This window comes from Lissotriton helveticus, chromosome 10 (assembly GCF_964261635.1).
Source record: "Lissotriton helveticus chromosome 10, aLisHel1.1, whole genome shotgun sequence".
Lineage (NCBI taxonomy): Eukaryota > Metazoa > Chordata > Amphibia > Caudata > Salamandridae > Lissotriton > Lissotriton helveticus.
In genome coordinates, this window is record NC_136071.1 from 1147868444 (window position 1) to 1147892893 (window position 24450).

General features: G+C 47.1%; 1 protein-coding gene and 1 long non-coding RNA gene across 3 annotated transcripts in view; one reads left to right on the forward strand and one right to left on the reverse strand.

Moving 5' to 3' along the window:
• SLC4A7 (solute carrier family 4 member 7) overlaps nt 1-24450 on the forward strand; it is a 441084-nt gene that overhangs the window by 169679 nt on the left and 246955 nt on the right. The window contains exons 7-9 of one of the 2 annotated variants that reach the window (XM_078663958.1): nt 4129-4482; nt 9029-9144; nt 22430-22587. In XM_078663958.1, coding sequence (XP_078520084.1) covers nt 4129-4482; nt 9029-9144; nt 22430-22587 — 628 coding nt within the window. The remainder of the gene's footprint in view (nt 1-4128; nt 4483-9028; nt 9145-22429; nt 22588-24450) is intronic. The other variant, XM_078663959.1, reaches the window with a different exon arrangement.
• Nucleotides 22456-24450, reverse strand: part of LOC144784879 (uncharacterized) — a 334923-nt gene continuing 332928 nt past the window's right edge. The window contains exon 3 of the long non-coding RNA XR_013601711.1: nt 22456-22580. This is a non-coding gene — a long non-coding RNA (uncharacterized LOC144784879). The remainder of the gene's footprint in view (nt 22581-24450) is intronic.

The window sequence follows — 24450 nt, forward strand, 5'->3', positions numbered from 1 at the left end:
GTTACAAATTTTATAACGGAACATTTCATTAGGAAGATTGTAAATAGAATCTAACAATGCAGAGGCTGAGAGAATACTTAATTTAAGACAAATTGGTCTCAGCCATTTGCGCCTATATGAGATTAAAGCTGGACATACAAAGAGCACATGGGTAATATCCTGAATAGAAACAATACAAAAATTACAGATAGCTGAGGAGCCATACCATCTGGACAATAATTTATTCAAGGGAAGTAGATCCTGCCTTAATAAAAATAGAAATCTGCGTACAAGTCACATATGGTTGCGCTTTCTTTATTAGGCAGGTATCAATGATTTTAAATACACCTTTCTTCATAATGCGAGCTTCCCTATCCATCTTAAAGCTTACCTCCCAAGATGCCAGCTTCAAGGAGGATTTCAGTTGATGTGCAGATAGAGTAAATAGAACTGATTCATCAAGTTGTAACAAATCAACTGCAGTTCTAAAATTTTTTACAATTAAGGAATGCTCTTTAAAAGTTCCCAACAGTTCTTTTTGAATAAGGTGTCTTAATGTACCATGTTCTCCCCTTGCAAGGTTAAAGACCAAGCGCACCATCCCTGCTAGGCCCTGGACCCAGCTACCACGCAGTCCGAATTCCAACCTGAAGGCGGCTATAGAGCATGATGTATTAACTGTGGTTAAATACCGCAGAATTTTGCCTTCCTTGGCATTTAAGAAACCCCAATTCCTTATATCAAGTAGTTCAACACCATATAACAACGATGCTGGGATTTTAGCGCGATAAACCTCTAACAAAATAGCAAAGTGTCTTTTTCCTGTAGTTATAGAGGGAGAATAAACTTTTACCTTGGACAATTGCTTTCCGGGTGTTATTTGCTATATGAGCCTTTTCACTTAGATTACGAACAATAGTTTTTCCGAGGAAGACATAAGATTTTACCACTTCTAATCTTTGCCCGCCTACGGACCAAGGAAAGCTCACATATTTTATCTTTTTCCTTCCTGTCATACACATTACTTTACTTTTTGACACATTTATCTTCAAATAATGTGCATCTGCATATTCGTAAAGTGCCTGCAGACGATTATTTAATCCTTTTGGTGTTAAATCCAGGATTAAAATATCGTCTGCATACAACAGACAAACAATTGATGTGCCCCCCAGGGTAGGTGCAATTCCTTCACTTGTAGACAAGACATGAGGGAGATCGGATATATAGAGGGAAAATAATAAGGGGGCTAACAAACAACCTTGTTTTAACCTGTTAGCAGAAGAAATTACTTGGGACAGACCTCTTTCCCCACCTAGCAAAATTATGCACCAAGTGTTAGAGAGCCTGGACTAGCTCCAAAAGAGTAGACGGCATACCAAGGGCCGATAACTTCCTCCACAGCAATGAACGATCTACTTTGTCAAAAGCTGTGGAGAAGTCTATAAAAGTTCCATAGACTCTCCCTCCTCTGACCTTGATATATTTTTCACTTATGATCTGTAATGCCGTCAAATTGTCCATGGTACCATGCCTTTGCCTAAAACCCGTTTGCTCAAGGGGTAGAATTTCCTCCTTAACTACCCAATCATTAATCAATTTAAGCAAACATTTTGCAAAAACCTTACCTATGGCATCCAAAAGGGCAATTTGACGGGAATTGTTTGGAGCATCCCGTTTTCCCTTCTTGTGTAGGGGGACCAATATGCTCCCCCTCCAGGAGGGGAGAACCCATTTACGGGAAAAACAGAAGTTAAAAACCGGGAAGAGAATTTTGCTCCACATCTCACTATTTTGTTTTATAACAGAGATGGGAAGCTCATCCGGACCCATTGCTCCGGAGGAACGCAGGCCCTTAATAGCCAGTTCAATATCCTTTTCGGTTGGCGGTCCATATTGGGAGCTATCCACATACATTATACCAAATTCAGGCACTAGTCCATTGCTGGCATATAAATTCTCAATATACCCTACCCAAGTTTGCTCTTCGATTGGGATTGGTAGTGGTCTAGATCTTACTCCACAGCCTTCCCCAATAAGTGACCAAAATGCCCTAGCTAGCTCCTTACATACTGCTTCCCGTAATTTAACCCATAAAGACTCTTCACTCTCGCGTTTCAATTTGGCCTTCACCCTGCTCCTCTTTCTTAATAGAACTATTCTGTGATATCTTTCAGGGGAATAAATCAAGTACTGTTCCCTTACTAGTTTATTTATTTCGAAATTAAGATGCCGAAGACAACTGGGAATTACTTTAATATTGCTTATGGTATCTGATTATTTTGCAATAGAAGTTACTCTAGTCATAAACTCAGCAAAGCGCATAAGTTCAGAACCCTTCCAATAGATCAAATTCTCCACAGTATCCTCGAAGATGCTCGCCAACCCCTTAATGGCCCTAAAATTCCAATAACATCTTCCAGATTTATCTCCAAAACTTACTAGTTCACTGTTTAAAGACCACCGATCCATTAATGGTGGGTTCAAATTTACTGTAATGGTGAGTACCTTATGATCACTAAATACAGTATTAGAGACCACAAGGTCTTTTAAGAGGTAAAAAGAAGAACTTCCCACTACCACATAATCAAGGATGGATTCGCTATTATTGGACTTGAGTGAAGTTTGCCGGGGTATCAGAGGACATTCTTCCGTTTACTATGATACCATCTACTTCTAACAGTTCCTCCAAGAGTAATTTCCCTCTCTTATTAGTTTTTATATTGCCCAGAAAGAGGGCTTGGGGTATCTGTAAAGATTCTTCCTTAAGTGTATTTCTAAAGAGCTCCAAACTACAATTAGAAATTTTACAATTAAAATCCCCAAGTAGAATTATGTGGGATGAGGGTTCAGAATCAAGTACGTTCTTTATATAGTAGAAAACCTTCTTTAGACAAGCATTATAACATGTTTCTGGAGGAATATAAACATTTATCACTGTAGTCAATTTACATGGGTTGTCATTAACAAAATTATACAAAGTTATTGCTTGGAAGAGGTAGCTGGGATCTAAATAGTGAGTAAAGTTTCATTGTATCTTATTGGACAGCAAACAAGCCACTCCGCCCTTTGCATGGCCTCTCCTAGAGGGAGTAGCTCTACCATCCAGCGAGAAGTAGACCTTACCCGCTAAAAATTTCACGTCACACCAAGTCTCTTGGAGACAAATCATGTTAGCTTGATAGAATAATGCCCCTCATGCTGGGCGAGACGGGGCATTGAGTATTTTATTCTTGAAGTGGTCAGTAACGGCATTGACCGGTTTGTCTGTTTCGAGAGTAGACTGACATTGTTGAACTGACCATGGCAATTAAAGTAAGATCGCAATCTGGGGACATACTGCAAATCATTTTTCCTTCTTGTTCCGAATGATTCTGTAAATATCTGAATATTTTGTTGAGCTCGTTTCATAGGATTCTGGGAGCATTGACAGCAGTTCTGCTTTGTTGTTTTGTTAGTAAATTCTGTGTAGATTGAACAGAATTGGCTAAACTCTTGGCAGTGACTGATCAGGCCTTTCTTCTTTTAATGGCAAGTGCAGTTAGATACCAATAACCTAATTAGAGTAGCAAGGAAGTGTAGTGTGCATCCATCAATATTTTGGGGCATAGTAAGTGAAAACAGTGTTGCTTTTGTATTTAATGAAAAAACATTCCACATGGTCTAGCATGCCTCCATTGCCTTCCCTTTCCAACCATCCTCTCCTCCCCTTAACATCCGCAATACCCTCCAGATTCCTGTGACCTGCCAGCAGAATCGCTTCAGACTCAAAATGTGAGGCACAGATCAGCAAATCTAAGCATTCTATTGCTGAAAAGCCATGTTTACCATAACAGTGGATTTTCTTACTACTGCTTCCAGCTTCTACTTGTAGTGCAACCAAATCAAGTTTCCTCCCTGGTGTGAATGTGTATATCTACATGTGCTGTCTGCATTACTACTTGGTGCATGCTGTAAGAGCTGCTACAGGCAGGTGTGCTAATGGAGTAGCTTTCTTTCACACTTAAAATTGCTTAAAGATGTTCTGTTATTGTAGTTCCACTTGTACGACCCTTTTAAAGTTTTAATTTGACTTGTTGATACATAGATGTGTTCATGTGTTTTTTCTTCCTATCTCACCTCTTTTAAAAAGTGCTTTCTGGTTCACTTCAGGGGAAGGCCTGTCAGCCTCCCGTAACTCTTTGCGAGCAGGTCTGTCAGCCTCCAACCTGTCTCTACGACGAGAATCGCGCCTCTCTCTTCTTCTGGATTACCTGCTTCCTTCAAGAGCTGGCACTCCATCAGGCTCGAGGTGTGCCACCCCAGTGCCCACTCCACAAAACACACCTCCAGCTACTCCTAGGCTGAATCGCCTGGTATCGGCCTGCTCTCAACAGGGTGAGCCTGATGGCTCTGAGCACCAGGTGTACTCTGCTGACGATATTCCGACAGTAGTGGTCCATCCCCCCGAGGAGGACATAGAAGCTCAGGATCAGAAGCAAGACGAGAGCTGTGATCAGAAACCAGGCAACTATCCAAACCTCCAGCGTGCCGTGCTTTGTGCATCTGTTTTCCTTGCACTGGCATGCTTGTGAAGCACACCGCTTGAGCCAAACGTGACAAGTTTGCTGTTTATATTTCACTCACCGTGCATGCTTTATCACGTCTTGAGTGTGATCATGTTGTCCACTTTTGTTTTTTCCCCAAATACATGTAAAGCAGAAAACTCAAATTTTAGCAAACTGGTTTCCTTTTATCTGTCACGATCAGTTGTATCATTCTATTCCAATATGAAAGTCTGACGCCAAATTCATATTCCATCTTATTGCCTAGTTGATTCCATAATTTGATAAAGTGCTAGCTCTGTGCATGCAAATTTGTTTTGCGTAGGACTGAACATGGCTTTCAATTTTTAAGCCATTGTGACACACCTTGGAAAATGGTAACCCCCCCCCCCCCTGATTATACCTACATTCAGCCTGCTGCTAGAATTGCATTGTAAAGAGACTGGTATGATACAAAGATTGGCATGTTCTGATATAGGGTCTGAAACTAGTACTTAAAGAGGGACTAAAACACATGCAGGAGCTTGACAGACCAACATTTTTGTTGGATGAAGACCAATGGTCAGCTGTGGAATGGACAGACCTACTATGCTAGGAAGAGGTGTGGCGCCGCGGCCAGGGCGACTGACGCTGGAATCTGGGGATCACGGTTCGATCTCCGGCGGCAGGTTAGCCCAGCACCATGTGACTCTGGGCAATAGCTCGCTTAATCTTCCCGACGGCCCCCAGCGCCTAGAGACCCTAACGGGTGATTGTGCGCTTTACAAATGTGGATTATTATTATTATTATGCTGCAATGGAAAAGAAGGGTTTGAGTGAACTCTAGGGGGCGCTGCTTTTGAGCATTGGCACCAGTCCCCGCCCCCCTCCTTTGGCAGATGTGTCCAGTGCTGCTGTTACTTCAGTTCCAATGTGTCTCTCGAAATATAAGGAGCGCCGGAGATAGACTCCATCTAAGAAAAAGACAGAAAAAAAGTCTAAGCCATTCTTCTGTTGAGCAATCGCATGAAGTAGGACCTCTGAAAGAGGCTTGCCTTTGAAAGCAGGATCACCCCCAGGGAACCGGAGGACTTTGGAATGATCTACTCCGGTAGCAAACGTGGCTACAGCAGAGGACATACAAATTCCCAAAACAGGATCCGTAATGATGATCTTTGACGACTTTTTGGTTTGACATGCAAGATTTTTTAAACATGTGCCTTGTTTTGCTAAAATGGGAGCTATATTTTTCTTTTTCCGAAAGGCAGCAACACTCATTACTGCTTAATTTGTGCATGGTACTTGGTGCCAGGTTACTTTCTCCCCTTCCTTTTTTATCCCAGGTCTCTTCTACTCACCATTTGGCAGGTAGTGCCATGTTGGGTGTATGATTTAAACAGTTCTGGCTTTGTACCCAGCAACACCTATTGTTATGACAGTTCGAAGTAGGCGCTTACGGCAACCCTCCCTTTCACAGCCCTAAAATGTAACACCCGAGTCGAATGGCTGCTCTTGACACTTGGCCACTGCTCACTTCTTAACTTGGTTCATGGTTTTCATCTTGAGGATGTGGTTTTCTTTCCTCACTGTAGTGCCCACTCTCTCCCTTCCCACATGGCAATAACAAATGAAGCCATCTAGAAACTTTCTGGCTGGAAAGACTTTGGAACAAAAATGGCTTCGCTGATTCGATTGGATCTGGATTGTATGGATGGTGAAGGGGACACATGAGAAGTTAGAGATAATTCATGGAGACCAATACAAAGAGAAGGCTATTTTTTAACGATGGTGTTTAATTTATTTGAGCAAACCAGGATTTTGTTTCGATTTCCCTTTTTAATATAAACTTTACTTGCTTGCATTTGAAGAATATGAAACTCTGCTCATTTATTGCCATGTTTATTAAAAAAATGTGGTGCCTGCCATAGTGTGAAATACTTTGCATTTAAACTTATTTAAGTTATGAACCGATTAATTGATGTGTCCAGTATATTTTTTTAATTTATTTGAATTTAACTAGGATTAGAATTAATTGAATATTCCATAAAATAAGGACACATACCTCTGTTATGTGCACTGATTGACTTTAATCATGTAATTACTTAAGATGCCTTTTACCCAAAGTTTGCATTAGAATCGCTCAAAATATTCCTGAAATATCGCTATTTGCATAGAACCCCTTTAAGTCGCAGACCGTATTGTGAAGAAGAGATGCACATTGAAGGTATTGGTTAAATTAACCACCGATCCTCTCACCATGGTGTATCTGACTTCTAAAGATTCGTTGTAGACGAATGGAGGATCATTCTTCGTTGCCTCCCAGCAAAATGTGACTATTAGTTGGGAGGCAAGGGTTTGGGGAATCTGTTTTTCTGTTACAAAAGCCGTAAATTATGAATATCTATTTTTACCATACTGGAAGAATACCTACATAATCTTTGCACCAGAGTCCTGCTAGTAATTGGAGTTGCCATGATTTTAATTAATTTTAAGTGAAACATAATAGTGATGGCAGTCCGAAGCTACTTGCCTTCAAATAGTCTTTAGAACCGAGTATTCGTGCAAGTCCTTTCGAGTGTTCATGGATAATTTCTCTATCTGAGGCTTCCGAGGCGCACGGAGACCGCAGTAACGAGATTTCCTTCTTTGTGCCGCAGGAACTAAAGATAGAGTAGCGAGTATTGATAATCAGTGCTGCAAATCCTCAGTTTTGCCGCCTCCTTTACAGGAAAGGGTTAGATTCTGAATGGAAGGTGTAGAGGACTTCTATGATGTAATTTGGTGCGGTGACTCCTTCATAGTATGATCGCAAATGTTCCACTATGGCCATCTTGAGCTCAAACCCTTTTGACCCGGTCTCAGTTTGCAAAGCTCAATATCCTACCAAAGCAGCGGTCCTAGAATGGTGCACTTAGTTTACCACAGTGATGGGAATCAACCTTCATGGCTACCTTTTTTATTTTTGGTGTCATTAGCAAGGACAGTCATTGTTTCATGCAGATGTTTTTGCACATTCTTTCTTCATGATGTACTTTCGCTTAAACCAAAGGACTGGGAAAGGGGCTTGAGACCACAGGTCTTCTTTCTGATCATTCGACTGCTGTCCTATTGAAGTATTTGATCTGCCTTTTAAATCCTTTAGGCACTATCGGTTTTAAGTTGGTGGAGTTGAGTACAAAAAGTATCTTCATCAATGCCGATTGAATAGTAGTGGTCCCTCCTAAAGATGATCAGTAAGGCGGGGGTGGGGAGATTAAGAGATGTGGCTTGTTAGTTTAGTATACACTCTTAATGAAATGTATGGTTATACACAGAATCTTACTCCTCGCTACATATATATATATATATATATATATATATATATATATATATATATATATATATATATATATATATATATATATATATATATATATATATATATATATATATATTGCAGCCTTCCTGGCACCAGGTTTGCTGCAATTTAACTCAGTCCTGTAGAACCTTACATTGACAAGTGATACAGGAATTTCATATAAAAAAATAAAGTTTTCTTTGACACTTAGAATATGTTTCCTACCTCTTATCACCCCCACCCTTTTCTTCACCCAATTCTGTCTTCATGGTGCCACTGGATGCGAAAGCTGCTTGGGTTCATGCAGTCCAATACTACCCGCTATCGCTCCGTCATATTTATTTGCGCACATTCTTTTGTAACGGTGAGGTCATTTTTTGTCCTCCATTCCAGGTAGTAGGTTTTTGCCTTCTGATGTGGTTCACAAACATGCTAATGAACAGGGCAGATCATTCTTCCAAATGATTAACCGCATTAGTTGTAATGGTAGAAGTGGTGTTTCGAATTCCACTAACCTTGTTATGCGAAAGGACCTTGCATGCAAGTTTCTCAGTTTTGTTTTTATGTGTACACATTGCCATTTATGGCAGATCTATGGCCTTAAAATCCAGGGCTTCTTTCAAATATTAGGCCACTATTCTTGAATTATTCAACTACAAAACTGTAATCTGCTTCTTGGCCTTTGAATAGCAATTCCCAAAGTGAGGGTTGATCGTCGTTGATAGTCATTGATAGTCGTTGATTGCCTGGCATTGAACCGGTGTAGACTGACCATTTGGAATGGAAATTTCATTCATAGAAGTGATGTCATGTAACCAATTGACGTTTCACAGTTTGTTCTACCATGGTTATCTGAACATCTTCTGTCCCCATGCTGCATCCTCACGCGTCCTCATGCACCATCAGCTGCTTTATTTTTAATTTTTATTTAAATTAAAATTGTATTCCTTTAAAGATTTGGTCTGCTCTTCCCGTCTCAAAATACTTTGTAATTGCCCCTCATTTGTTATTTCTTTTTCATAGCTAAAAAGGAAACCTGTGTTGTGTTGCACCACAAATACTAATATTGCTTTCATGTATCTTAACTTTATGTTGGTTTTAGTAGGCTCGCACGTTGTGTGCTTATTTTTAAACCTTTCTCTTCTGCCACCAACCCCAGTTTTGAACAATTTGATTTTGTTTGACCGTGCAGGATTATTGCAGTCTCCTCAGTCATCTCCTGGTAACTTAGATGCTGGCAAAGTAGTGGATTCGAAAGGTAATGGACCGGGTGGAAGCCATGAGAACAGTACAGTTGACTTCAGTAAGGTATGTGATAGCTAAAAGATACACTTAAAAACATTTATTCTTGTAGATATATTGCTGTGGGTCACTGAAAATCCCAAAAATATGTTCATAAACATTGTGCTAACCGTGTTGCACGACTATTGTGATAAGAATTGTACTGTCCTTCGTAGTGTCGAAGTGTGAAATTACCTTTGCAGATGCTTTATCTCTGATCTAAATTATCCTAGATGCATGTTATCTGTGTTGTTGGTGGGCTTGTGAATTAGAGATGGAAATGGTACCTTCATAGTTTTGGGTACTAATAATTTTACATAGGAAATGCATATTTATTTTTGTTTTGATAATAACTATGTCCCAGCTTGATGAATATCCATGAATTTTATCAATTGAAAATAACTTTTCACGTTTATTTCTAATAGAGGATGATCTTCCCAGGTACTAATAGTACTGTAGGTCAGTGTAATAACACCATCATTGCCATGAACATACATACCAGTGAGCTTGCTATGCTATGTAAAACTGTGCAGCCTTCTGTGTTTGAGTTGCCAGAATCCATGGCAAATCAGCCTTCGTCTCTTCCAATAGGAACAGTCCAGCCCGAATATCCATGCCTGGTCCACTCTGAACCGGGATACAAGAAATCCAAGACCGGTTTTGGCCTTAAGTCTGGTGCAGCAGTGCCGTGGGATCTGAGCTATTCTTGTCTGAGGCCAAACCAAGTTGAAACTGGTGTGGGATTGCTTGTTCTGTAGTAGGGGATCTCTGTGTATAGTCATAATCTAGTGAATAGTCCCGCCCATGTGCGTGGACCCCGGCAATCAAAAATAATCTCTGCAATTGTCAAAAAATTGCAGAACTGCAAAGACACTTAAGAGAAAATTTAAAGACAAATAATGCAGCCTATATCCACAGGCTACACTGTCCAGTACTTCAACTAGAAATTCCACCAAAAATCCACAAACCGCAAAGCCTGTCCAGATTTCCCTTGCTTTTACTGCAAAACCCCTCAGAAATAGAGAGGAAGGCCTGGACAGACAAGCCCCATCGGCTGCCATTATGTGGCTTAAACAGGATACTGTGCCTTTAAGGAAACCTTCTAGAACCTTCTCCCAGTATCCCAGAATGCATAGCAGGTCCAACTGACTTCAGTTCTTTTTTCCGGCTCCTGCTTACAGGACCCTGTGCATTGAGCTCTCCCTTTTTCAAGGGTTTATTGGAGTTTTTGTCACTTTTTTGGCTTAAAAAGTGTTCTGCTTTGATTCTTGGTGTTTCCTGTTCACTTCTGTGTGTTTGTTCAGGCTTTTAGGGATCTAAAATGCCTGCCTTATTCGACAAGTGCCCAGCATGTGGAAGGAAGAAGGCCAAGACTGATCCACACGACGTCTGCATTATTTGCCTCCGTGATGAGCATGTCCCTGAGGATTGTGACATCTGCCAGGCCTTTTCTACAAGGACCCTGAGGGAAAGACAGAAGATCAGGCTCCAAGGCCGGGAGGAGAGGCGTCTGCAGGCTGCAGGTGGGTCTGGGCAGGCTGGGAAGGCTCCCCCTGTCCATGCTGAGGCCTCTGGGGGGGCTCCCCAGAGGCAGGAAGACCAGCAAAAGGTCCCGGTCTCCGTCGACGTCGATGGCATCGACGACTACGTCGAGAGGGATGACGGCGGTGTGTTCCCCTTCTCCCCGGGGCTCCGGGTCGAGACAGCGTGGGGGTTCGACGTCGAAAGACCTGACCAGGCCGGCGTCGAAGTCACGGCCGACGTCGACGTCCTCGACGTCGAGGCATCGCCGTCGATGAAGACACCGTCGCTCGCCGTCGAAGCGACACCGCCGGTCACCGTCGACCAGTTCGACGTCGAGGGGATCCTCGGCGTCGAAGACCGCGAGGAAGCGGTCTTCGAGGAGAAAGAGTCGACGCTCGCCGTCGAAGTCTGACCGCTCTTCGTCGAGGGGACGACTATCAGCGTCGAGGAAGAAGCACTCGACGTCGGAGACGCCGTTCGACGCCAGAGTCGAGGGATGGCCGTTCCAAGCATGGAAAGCGCTCGACGTCGAGCAGGAAGAGGTCAGCGTCACCTGGGATCTCAACCTCCTCTAAGAGGCGCAAGAGGGATTCTGGCGCCGAAAGTCACGCTGGGTCTGGTGACGGACGTAGGAGGCGTCGCTCACGCTCGGGAGAGTCTGGATCGCAGGCCCCTCCCTCGAAGAAGTCTTCGGGCACGAGGTACTCGGTGGTCTATACCCCGCCAAGGCCTGTAACTCCTCCTCCTCCTCTACCGAAAGAGGATCCACTGGCTAAGCCGCCGCTCCCCTCCCTGCCTCCTCAGTCTCCGGAGAAGCGGCCTCTGCCTCCAGTCCCTCCTCATAGGCCACCGAGGTCGGTGTCCCTGCCTCTACTTCCGACACCTCCTAAGGGTACGCCTACCCCGAAGCCTCAGGACAAACCACGGAGGACGCCTCCACGGAAACCAGTGGAGCGCCCACGGGCTGGGAGATCGCGCTCCCGCTCCAGGAGGAGGGAACGTTCGCGCCATAGGTCTTCAACACGATCTGGACGGCGCCACAGGAGACACCGGTCTCGTTCAAGGACCAGGTCGTCTGGGACCCGGGACTACTCCCCGACCTTGTCAGGCTCGCCGGACACGTGAGTCTCGCCGGTCGACGATCTGGTGTCCTTCCAGGAAGTGCTGTTACGGGGGGCAGCGAAATTGGGCATTACTTTGACAGTGCCCACCCCGAAGACCTCGGTCATCTTTGAGACGCTCCATCAGAAGCACTTGTCTCGGCCGTTACTGCCACTGGTGCCTGGCTTGGAAGAACCGGCCCTGGACCTCTTCCTCACGCCTGCGGTGACTAAGGCAGCACCTTCGAGGCTGCTGAAGAAATACCGGGCTCCTGACTCGGACCCGGCCTTTCTGAGGCTGGAGCCTCCTCCGGACTCGGTGATTGTGACAGCGGCGCGCAAGCAACATGCCACCACACCGTCCTCCACGGTTCCGCCAGACAAGGAATCAAGGTGGTTGGATTCGTCTGGGAGAAGAGTTTGTGGGACCTCGGCGACCTCAATGAAGGCAGCTAGTGCCACTGCCTTGTTGGGTCGGTATGACAGAGCCCTCTGGGAATCACTTCAACAATTTGTGGAGCTTCTTCCGCGGGACAAGCGGGAAGACTTCCAGGAGGTGCTTAATGAAGGGATGTTGGTGTCGAACCAAATCATCAGCGCTGCGGCTGACTCTTCTCTTCTGGCTGCGCATGGTTTCTGCCACGGAATTAACCAGCGACGACATGCATGGCTCCGCCTGACGTCTTTGAAACCGGACGCTCAGCAGAGGGTTGCTAATCTGCCATTCTCTGGCGAAACCCTGTTCGGGAAGCACGCGGACGATGAGACGGCCCGCATGAAGGCGGAAGCTGAAACGCTCACGGCGGTGGGTTTAGAGAAGCCCAAGGAGACCAAGAAGACGTACCGCCCGTTCCAACGGCGGTTCGGTGGTCAAGGCAGAGGGCGTGGCCAATCTTCTGGACAACAGCAGCAACAACAACAGCAGCAGTTCAGAAGACCATTCCAGAAACGCCAGAAGGGCAGAGGAGGCCATCAGTCGGCACCAGCGGCTAAGGGCCAGGCCGGGTCTAGGCCCTGAGCACTCACTTCCCCGTCAACTGTTACCCGCTCCGGTGGGGGGAAGCATTCAATCTTTTCTGGCAGAGTGGAGAAAAATTACTCAGGACAAGTGGGTGCTGAATATTGTTTGCAATGGATACAGTCTTCGGTTCATCAGCCCTCCCCCATCGATTCCTCCGGCCGGCTCTCAGTATCAGCTGCGCGAGCTCCAGGCGGAGGCCGATATCCTGTTAAGGAAAAGGGCTATCGAAGTCGTACCTCTGTCTCAAAGGGGAAGAGGTCTGTACTCCCGGTTCTTTCTGGTTCGAAAAAAGGACAAGAACGAGTTCAGGCCCATTCTGGATTTGCGACAGGCAAACAAATGGATTCGCAGAGAGAAATTTCGCATGCTGTCGTTGCATCAGATTTATCCTCAGCTGCAACGGGGAGACTGGCTGTGTGCCATAGACCTCCAGGATGCGTACTTCCATGTGCCCATTGCACACAAACACAGGAAGTTCCTGCGGTTCCGAGTCGGCGCCAATCATTATCAATACACAGTGTTGCCATTCGGACTGAAGTCTGCGCCGAGGACGTTCTCGAAGTGCATGGCTGTGGTAGCTGCACACCTGAGGAAGAACAAGGTGTTTGTCTACCCGTACCTGGACGACTGGTTGATCAAGGCCTCCTCCTTCGCGGAAGCGCAAGCTCACTTCCAGAAGACGTGCGTTCTGTTGAACAAATTGGGGTTGCACATCAACATGTCCAAGTCTGTCCCGACTCCGGTCCAGTGCATTCAGTACTTGGGAGCCTCCATCAATACGCTGTCAGCAAGCGTGTCTCCTTCGGAAGAGCGACGTTTATCACTCCTTCGGAAGGCTCAGGCTCTTATGACCACTCCATCCACGACGGTGAGGACGGTGTCTTCTCTACTGGGATCGATGGCCTCTTGTATCTTCCTGACGCCACATGCGCGGCTGCACATGAGACCGCTGCAGGAGTGCTTGGAAGATCAGTGGGACCAGAGGAGAGGATCTTGGGACGACAAGATACGACTGTCTCTACATGCTCTTCAGTCTCTGAAGTGGTGGTGCTAGAAGGAGAATCTCCTCAGAGGGGTTCCCTTCCACAAGGACATTCCCGCACAGACTATCGTGACGGATGCTTCTCTCCAAGGCTGGGGAGCGCACTCCGGAGACCTACAGATTCAAGGGACGTGGTCCCCGACGGAGTCCACGTACCATATCAATTTCCTGGAACTCAGAGCTGTTCACTTGGCACTGAAGGCTTTTCATCCGTCCTTCCAGACCGACTCTCTGCTTGTACAGACGGACAACACGACCACAATGTACTACCTCAACAAGCAGGGAGGCTCGAGATCGCGCACTCTGTCGCAGGAGGCGCAGGCGATCTGGCACTGGCTTCTGGCTCGAGGGCTGACGATCACGGCTACACATCTGCCAGGTGTGCAGAATGTTCAGGCAGACGCCCTGAGCAGACTGATTCAGGAAAACCACGAGTGGGTCATAAACGACGAAGTACTAGGAGAAGTCTTCGCATGGTGGGGGACTCCAGACATAGATCTGTTCGCCACCGCCAAAAACAGCAAATGCCGAGACTTCGCCTCCAGGTACTACCAGCCGGGGACGCTGGGGAATGCGTTATGGATCAACTGGTCGAACAGCTTTCTGTACGCTTTTCCACCCATTCCCCTGATTCCGACGGTTCTCATCAAGCTGTCCCAGTCCAGGGCACGGATGATACTGATTGCCCCGGAATGGCCCAGACAGTGGTGGTTCACGGACCTGCTTCACCGGTCTCTCCTTCCTCACATACGGCTGCCGTGCAGGCCGGACCTTCTCACGAAGTTCGGGGGCTGATGTTGCACCCCAACCTCTCGTCTTTGAGTTTGGCGGCATGGCTCCTGAGATAGTGCAATATGGCCATTTGAATCTTCCTTCGGATTGTATGGACATACTGAAGGAGTCTAAGAGGCCTTCCACTAGGACTTCTTATGCGTATAAGTGGAAGAGGTTTTGTATCTGGTGCAAGTCCAAGAACTATGACCCGACGACATGCAAGGAAGATATCATCCTTCCTTATCTTCTACAGTTTGCGCAGTCTGGCCTTAATGTTCATTCCATTAAGGTTCATCTTGCTGCTTTGACTGCCTACAGGAAATGCCCTTCACAGACTTCTTTTTTCCAGATCCCTGTGAGCAAAGACTTTCTGGAAGGATTGAAGAAGGTGTTCCCTCCTGTCAGGCTTCCCTCGCCTTCATGGGACTTGAATGTGGTGCTGTCCAGATTGATGAAGGAGCCTTTTGAACCCATTCACAAGGCTTCGTTGCAGCACCTGTCCTGGAAGGCGGCGTTCCTCGTGGCCATTACATCGGCCCGCAGGGTGAGTGAAATTCAGGCCTTGTGTTGTACTGAACCTTATACTGTGTTTCATGCTGCTAAGGTTGTGATGCGTACTCACCCAAAATTCCTTCCCAAGGTTATTTCTGATTTTCATGTCAACCAGACCATAACTTTGCCTACGTTTTTTCAGAACCCTTCCTCTCCGGCGGAACGATCTTTACATTCCCTGGATGTGAGGAGGGTGTTGAAATTTTATCTGGATAAGACCAAAGATATTCGTAGGTCGGACCAATTGTTTATCAATTATGGATCAGTCAGGACGGGTCTTGCTACCTCTAAGCAGTCCATTTCTAGGTGGATTGTGTCCTGCATACAATTGTGTTACCAAAAAGCTAATAAGACCTTAGGAGGTAAGCCTAAGGCTCATTCCACCAGGGGCAAAGCTGCCACGACAGCCTTGCTCCGTAATGTGCCGATTGCAGAAATCTGCAAGGCCGCCACTTGGAAGTCGGTTCATACCTTTGCTAAGCATTACTGCCTGGACTCTGATGCCAGGGCAGACGCTCAGGTTGGGCAGGCTTCGCTGCGGAATTTGTTCGCACAGTAGTGGCGTTATGTTCTTTCTCCACCGCCGCTTTGGTGTGGGGATGGGCTTGCCATTCTATTCACTAGATTATGACTATACACAGAGATCCCCTACTACAGAAGGAGTAGTTTCTGTCCTGTAACTCCAGTTCTGTAGTAGGGGTATCTCTGTTATAGTCATAAGCGCCCGCCCTCCTCCCCGGTGGAGAATTGTTCATGTTAGTAATGCTACAGGTCTGGCGTTTTTACGCCTTCAAAAAGAACTGAAGTCAGTTGGACCTGCTATGCATTCTGGGATACTGGGAGAAGGTTCTAGAAGGTTTCCTTAAAGGCACAGTATCCTGTTTAAGCCACATAATGGCAGCCGATGGGGCTTGTCTGTCCAGGCCTTCCTCTCTATCATTTCTGAGGGGTTTTGCAGTAAAAGCAAGGGAAATCTGGACAGGCTTTGCTGTTTGTGGATTTTTGGTGGAATTTCTAGTTGAAGTACTGGACAGTGTAGCCTGTGGATATAGGCTGCATTATTTGTCTTTAAATTTTCTCTTAAGTGTCTTTGCAGTTCTGCAATTTTTTGACAACTTAAGAGATTATTTTTGATTGCCGGGGTCCACGCACATGGGCGGGACTATTCACTAGATTATGACTATAACAGAGATACCCCTACTACAGAACTGGAGTTACAGGACAGAAACTACTCCTTCCCTCCTAGGTGGCTTGCGGGCCGGGGGGGCCGGGGGGGGGCGTTTAACTTGGCAATTTGGAATAGACTGTTCCCATAAGGAGCAAGTTCAGTGATTTGCATAAGGTGGGCCTCTGTTTCGAGCGACACAGTAGCCGAAAAACAATGGGTGGGAATGCTACCACGAGTATTTGCCAGTGGTTAGACAATTTGCACTCCTTCCGCCATCTTTTGTGTTGACCGATACTGGCTTGGGTTACTGTCACTGAGCCGAGCCAATTATCAGACCCTATGCCCAGCAGCCACTGAATATAGCTGTAGATCAGGGTTTTCCAGTGCTTCTCCTGGATGGCCAGATCCATGTCAAATTTTCATGATCCCTATATTTATCGAAATGTGGATATGCAAAAATCTAGCACGGATCCGGCCTTCAGGATAGACATGGGAGAACCCAGCTGAAGATCATGCTGCATGGACAGTAAGCTTTACATAGTGCACTGAGCCGTACACCTGGTAGGTGCCTCTGCAGAGTAAGTATATGACCTACTTCTAATGAGCAACAAAGCATGGCCCAGCCCACCCTAAGCATGGTCTCTGGCCATGCACAGTGGTCCTAGAATAAGCAATCCATGTATGTTTACTTGGACTCACTCAATCAATCATGCACTCACACTTGTTGTTTTCATATAGTGTGTTCACGGTATGGAAAAAATATAGATTAAAATGATTCTGAGTTGAGTACATTTGTTTTGTACCCGGTGGATTTTACAGACCTTCATTTTCTCAAAAGAATGAAAGGGAAAGCATTTACAATGTTCTTTTCTAGTTCAGCTGATTGATTTATAAGCCTTTCTGCCATTATTTCTATGGTACTGAACATGCTTTTTGGTACTAGATATTCGGATAGAAATTCCCATGCTGGCACACAGGAGCTTCTCTACTGATTCCATGCAATCAATCAAACCATTTGTATAGCGCACTACTCACCCGGGAGGGTCTCAAGGTGCTTGGGGGAGGGGGTATGCTACTGCTCGAATAGCCAGGTCTTGAGTTGTTTCCTGAAGGCGAGATGGTCCTGGGTCAGCCGAAGGTGGATGGGGAGGGAGTTCCACGACTTGGCAGCCAGGTAAGAGAAGGATCTTCCTCCGGCGGTTGCTCTTCGGATGCGTGGTACGGCTGTGAGGGCGAGGCTGGTGGACCGTAGCTGGCGGGTGGGCGTGTAGAAGGACAGGCGGTCGTTGAGGTACTTGGGGCCCAGGTCGTGGAGAGACTTGTGGGTGAGGAGCCGGAACGTGATCCTCTTGTCGACGGGGAGCCAGTGCAGGTTCCTCAGGTGGCTGGAGATGTGGCTGCGTCGGGGGACATCCAGGATGATTCGGGCGGAGGCGTTCTGGATGCGCTGGAGTCTTTTCTTTAGCTTGGCTGTGGTTCCGGCGTAGAGGGCGTTTCCGTAGTCCAGTCGGCTGGTGACGAGTGCATGGGTGACAGTCTTCCTGGTCTCGGTCGGGATCCAGTGGAAGATTTTGCGAAGCATACGCAGGGTGTTGAAACACGATGAGGAGACGGCGTTGACTTGTCTAGTCATCGAGAGGGAGGAGTCCAGGTTGAAGCCCAGGTTGCGTGCGTGGTCAGGTGGCTTGGGTGCGGTGCCCAGGGCTGGGGGCCACCAGGATTCGTCCCAGGGCGGAGGGCGAAGATCCCAGGATGAGGACTTCCGTCTTGTCCGAGTTCAGTTTCAGGCGGCTGTCCTTCATCCACTCGGCGACGTCTTTCATCCCTTCGTGTAGGCAGGTTCTGGCGGTGTCCGGGTCTCTGGTGAGGGAGAGGATCAGCTGAGTGTTGTCGGCGTAAGAGATGATGTTGAGGTTGTGCTGGCGTGCGATGGCTGCAAGCGGTCTCATGTAGACGTTGAAGAGAGTGGGGCTGAGTGAAGATCCTTGCGGGACGCCGCAGATGACTTCGGTGGCCTCGGAGCGAAACGGGGGGAGGCGGACTCTTTGTGTTCTTCCGGTGAGGAACGAGATGATCCACTCCAGTGCCTTCTCTTGGATACCGATGCTGCTGAGGCCCTGGACTAGGGTGCGGTGGCAGACAGTGTCGAACGCCGCGGAGAGGTCCAGGAGGATGAGGGCCACTGTTTCCCCTTTGTCGAGCAGGGTCCGGATGTCGTCGGTGGCTGCGATGAGGGCGGTCTCGGTGCTGTGGTTGGCTCTGAATCCGGACTGCGAGGGGTCGAGAGATCCGTTCGCCTCGAGGAAGGCGGTCAGCTGTCTGACGATCTTCTCGATGACTTTAGCAGGAAAAGGGAGGAGCGAGAGGAAAAGGGAGGAGCGAGATGGGGCGGAAGTTCTTGAGGTCGGTGGGGTCCGCTGTATGTTTCTTCAGGAGGGCGCTGAGCTCGGCGTGCTTCCAGCTCTCCGGGAAGGTGGCGGTGTTGAATGAGGTGTTGATGATGTTCCGGAGTTGGGGTGCGATGGTGGAGTCGGCCTTGTTGAAGACGTGGTGTGGGCAGGGGTCGGTCGGTGATCCGGAGTGGATGGTGTTCATCGTGCGGGCTGTGTCTTCGGTGGTCACCGTGGTCCAGGAGCGGAGGGTGGCGGTGGGGGGCGTTGGTTCGACGGTTGGGTGCGTGGGTGGTGCGCCGAAGCTGTTGTGGATGTCGGCGATCTTGCGGTGGAAGAACGAGGCGAGGGAGTTGCAGAGGTCTTGTGACGGAGTGATGTCGTTGGTGCCGGTGCTGGGGTTGGAGAACTCCTTGACGATGGTGAAGAGCTCTTTGCTGTCGTGGGCGTTGTTGTCCAGTCGTTCCTTCAGTGATTTCTTCTTGGTGGTGCTGATGAGCTGGTGGTGCTTGCGGGTAGCGTGTTTGAAGGCGGTCATGTTGTCGGTGGTCCGGTCGAGGAGCCAGGCTTTCTCGAGGGTGCGGCAGGTCTTCTTGGAGTCCTTGAGTTCGTCGGTGAACCAGGATGCCTTCTTGCTTCTGGGTCTGCTGGGAGGGTTCTTTAGTGGCGCGAGGTCGTTGGCCCAGGCGGTCAGCCACTGTGTGAAGTTGCGGGCTGCTTCGTTGGGGTCCGTTGTGTTGGCGGGTGGGCTCTGGCTGAGGGAGGTGGTGAGCTGGTCCGCGGTAATCTTGCTCCAATTCCTGTGATGTACCTGTTGCGGGTGGTGGTGGGTCGTGGATCTTTTGAAGCTGAAGTGGACGCAGCTGTGGTCGGTCCAGTGGAGTCCGGCGGCTTGGCTGAAGGTGATGTACTTGCTGGAAGAGAAGACGGGATCAAGCGTGTGGCCGGCGTAGTGGGTGGGGGTGTTGACCAGTTGCTTGAGTCCGAGGTTGGCGAGGTTGTCCAGCAGGGTGGTGGTGTTGCGGTCCTTGTTGTTCTCCAGGTGGAAGTTGAGGTCCCCTAGTAGGATGTAGTCAGCGGAGGGGAGGGCGTGTGGGCTGATGAAGTCCGCGATGTCTTTGCTGAATTGTGTGCGTGGTCCCGGGGGTCTGTAGACGAGGGTGCCTCTGAGGGTCGTCTTAGGGTCGGTGTGAATCTGGAAGTGGAGATGTTCGGCTGCGGCGAAGGAGTCGCTGGCGTCGGTCGTGATGCGGATGGTGTTCCGGTGGATGATGGCGATGCCTCCTCCGGTCTGGTTGATGCGGTCCTTCCTGATGATCTTGTACCCGTCCGGGATGGCGATGTCGGGTGCAGAGGAGGCGTTCATCCAGGTCTCCGTGAGGAAGGCGATGTCCGGTGAAGTAGCGTCGAGGAGGTTCCAGAGTTCCACGGCGTGTCTGTGGATGGAGCGGGTGTTGAGCAGGATGCACTTGAGGTGGTTGCTGCTGGTGTTGGTCTTGGCGGCTGCGGGGCAGGTTCGGAGGCAGGTGAACTTGCAGGTGAAGGGTCCGTGGGTGCGTCTCGGGGTGGCTCGGCAGCAGGCGTGGGTTCGGCCGGCATTGAGTGCGTTGAGAGTGGCGGCGTCGTAGGTCAGTCGGGTCGTCTTGCATCGGCGGGGGGAGGGCCAGGGGTCGTAGCGCTGGGCGCGGTCCAGGCGCAGACGGGCTTACCTTTGGCGCAGCTTCGGCGCTCATTCGGTGCTCCCGCTGCGCGGTCGCTATGGGGGCGTCATAAGAAGGGAGCCGGGAGGGAGGGTCCGCTGGGAGGCGGGTGCGTGGGATCCTATCGGCTGGCGGGGGGGCGGGGCCGCAGGCAGCGGCGGGAAAAGCGAGTGCGGGCTGGCGGGCGGCCCTGCGGCGGCTGGGGCGCTGGAAAGAAGAAGCAGTCGGCGTAGGCGAGCAGGAAGGCACAGGCAGCAGGAGACCGGTAAGGCACAGGGAGCAGGAGGCACGAGGAGCGTGGGGGCGACCAGGCCGGTGTAGGCGCAGTCATGCACAATCACTTAATATTCTTCCAAAGCAGATTATGATTGCACTTTTCTGAAGTTGGCACTTAATATACAGATAAGCAAATGCTGTAGAATGTTTGTGGTTTGCTACATCTGACACCTTCACACTAACATTTCAACAAATAAGCACATAGTCCTGCATGCAGTGCCTTATGAAAGATTTTGTTTCAATTAAGATTTTCCAGTCTCGAGGGGCAACAACCCTCCGTCCTCAGTAGGAGAAAAGGCATGCCCAGTGAATGTCTAAGATAATGTAGGGGAAATAAACTGGGTGGGCGTGAGAATGTGGTAAGTGCATGCATAAAAAAGGGCAAATTAATTGTATCCCCCTAGGAGACACGGCTTGCCAATCCAGTGATCTAAGAATAACAATGCCTTTCTAAATGTGGTGTTTCATAGCCTTTGAGGAATCTTTGTTGTATTCATGCTACAAGTCCCACAGTTGATTGTAAAATCACAAATGGATGGTGAAGTTGGCAAGATGGCAAGCGGGCTTACTTTACCTTGGTCCGTGTTGTGAACGAAAGACTTTCAACCATTCTATTTTCGGCTATCTACATAAACCAATATCCAACTGTAGATTAAGTGGAAATAGACATTTCACTCTTATCAGAATTCAGTGCCATGTTGAATAGAAAACTCTGATATTACAGCAGTAACTGTCACTGATACCTTTCAGTACTCTTCCATACGCCTGGTCTTAGAAAACTGTTCATCGTGGTTACCATCCTCTGCCCTTCCTTGCGTGTGTTGTAGTGCTAGAGTGCGGCAAGGAGAGGCATAAATATATGAAAGCTTGTGCAGTAACTTTGTTCCCACATCAGAACACCCAACAATGAAAAGACCTTGGTCCCACTGGGGTATTATGCTTTGGACTAAACATGTGATTGATCCACTTTCTCTGGAGTGTTTTCTTAATATGGCGCTAATCCCAAAGTTAAGCAATGCAGGTACCCCAGGTTCTTGTCTGATCCTTTCTGTCTTTGTTTTAAATTCTGTTATTCACAACCTTTATAATTTTGCTTGCCCTTTTTGTGTTCCCCCTCCTCGTTTCCTGTTCGGCAGGAATCAGACTCTTGGCAGTGTAGTTGTGGCACACTTGGTGTGGGACTCAGGAGGTCAGCTGTAAGTGTTTATGGTTAGCTGTTCAACAAGTGTTAGCCACTGGTGCTAGTCAACGTGTCTTACTGGTTCCGTAAACCTGTGTGTACTTTAATCAAATGTAAGTTGTTGTTGTGGTGTTGTGTATTCAACTTTTACCTTCATGGAATTATACGCATGCAGAACTGCACTGGTCCTTCAGGTTGTCGGTACCATTGTCTAGGATTCCTGTTAGTACAGTAATCTGTCAAATATGCAATTTCTTTTCTTCCCCTTAATTTTAAACTTAAGGAAGGCTCAGTGCTCCAGGTTCTGAAACATGCTGTATACTTGCATAAGATATCCTGTATATGTATGCCCTAATGTTGACACCGTTAATTTTCATATTATACATGTACATTACATTACTTAATTTTTATCAGTAGTAGAAAAATATAAGTTGGACAGCTCCATCGGTATCATTGTTTGCAAGACGGTTTGCTAATTACCATTTGAATACGTTTTAGTTTTACAGTAAAGTGTTTAGTTTATCTGAGCCTGCGTGAGCAATGCAGAGAATACATTGTCAGCTTTACTTTCTCACATTTGTTAAGGTTGACATGAACTTCATGAAGAAAATCCCGCCTGGTGCTGAGGCCTCTAATGTTCTGGTGGGAGAGGTGGATTCCTTGGAGAGGCCCATCATTGCCTTTGTACGATTGTCTCCTGCTGTTCTACTATCGGGGCTCACAGAGGTCCCCGTTCCTACGAGGTAAGAATTATTTTGTTTACTGCTATGTACAAACACTCATGTACATGCACACACTTCACCAAACATGCACACAGACACTAACACTGATGCTAACACTCCCCACTGCAATGATCACTTTTGAATGAATTCCCTCTGTTTAAAGAGAAAGCGATAACATTTTTAATTGTACTCTGTAGGATCTGCTTCTTATGGTTACCCCCACTTTTTGCTTTTCACTCCCACTGTTTTGAAGAGTATGGCTGGGATCCTGCTATTCAGGACCCTAGCCTATCTGCTTCTCCTGGAGTTGTACTTTGGTACAACTCTAGATTAGACACTGGAGTGCCCTTATCAGTCCCTAGTAAATGGTACCCATGAACCCAGGGCATAGGTACCCCAGCGCCTCCCATGAGCTGAAGCATGTATTATTGTATTGTAATTGCATTTGTATAGCACTTACTACCCCTGACGAGGCGTCTAAGCGCTTTTCGTCGAGTAGCACACTATTCCGGGACCCATAGAGGATTGGTGTTTAATTAGTATAGTGAAACATGCAAGTACATTTTAAGTGGTGGATATGTTAGTCAGTTATTAGGATGCAGAAGGATAGAAAAGGAAAAAAGGTTTGTATTTATATAGCTCTTCTCACCCCTGACGTGGTGTTAGAGTGCTTTTATTTTGGCGAGTAGCGCGCTACTCTGGAAACCCATAAAGGATTAGTTGTGAGTTAATATGGTGAAATACGAAAGTAATTTGAGTGGTGGATATTAGTCCGTTATTTGGAGTGAGAAGGATAGCGGAGGGATAGAAGGGAAAGAAAGGTTTGCATTCATATAGCGCCTGTTACCCCTGATTGGGGGTTTAAGCGCTTTTCTAGCGAGTAGCAGGTTACTCTGGAACCCATAAAGGATTAGTGTTGAAAATTAGTATAGTGAAATATGAAGTAATTTGAGTGGTGTATATGTTAGTCAGTTATTTGAATTAAGAAGGGCTGGGGAGGGGTAAAAAGGGGAGAAAGGTTTGCATTTATATAGCACTTGTAACCCTGCTGAAGTGTTGAAACGCTTTGTTGGCGAGTAGCACGCTACTCTGGAACCCATGAGGATTAGTGGTGAATTAGTATAGTGGAATATGGAATTAGAGAAGTGAATATGTTAGACTGGTATTTCGATTGATAAGGATAGTGGAGGGATAGAAGAGTAAAGGATTTCTTTTTTTAGGTCAAAGCAGTAGGAGGAGGCTTTTGGATGAGTAAAAAGCATTATTGGAGGGGAGTCTGAGGGAAGAGTTTAGAAAGGTTTGTTACTTTCCCCTCAAACAAATCATTTAAAGATGCTTAATGGGCCATGATCAGATTTGGTATTCTGAGTCATTCCGTATCTCCATCTTTGACCAGTACTTACTTAGATCATAAGCCGGAACCGTTGTATGACGATTTCTGGGACATTATAGCTAAGCCCATTGATATGAAACGTTACTTTCAGTTCCGGATTGGAACGCTACCAACCAAATTCTTCACCAAAACCTGGCATTATTCTCATGATAGTAAATGTTTATCCTGTCGGAGTATGGATGAAACAATCCCCCATATACTATTTGTTTGCCCAGCATATTCTCTGCGGAGTAAACTGCTCAAACCGATTTGTCAGAACATTGGTACTAGGTCGAGTGCTACTGCACCGAGGCTATTAAAAACAAGTACACAAGAGGCAATTGTGATTGCTATAGCGAAGTTTTTGGGATGGGCCTGGAGAAGAAGACAAAAGATCGAAAACCAGCAGACTGCAACAGGGTTTATTAATACTCTGTCTTCTGCTTAGTTCTCCGTCCCCGTTACACATTGTCTCATATATTCACAAACCTTTTATATTCGATATCTGTATA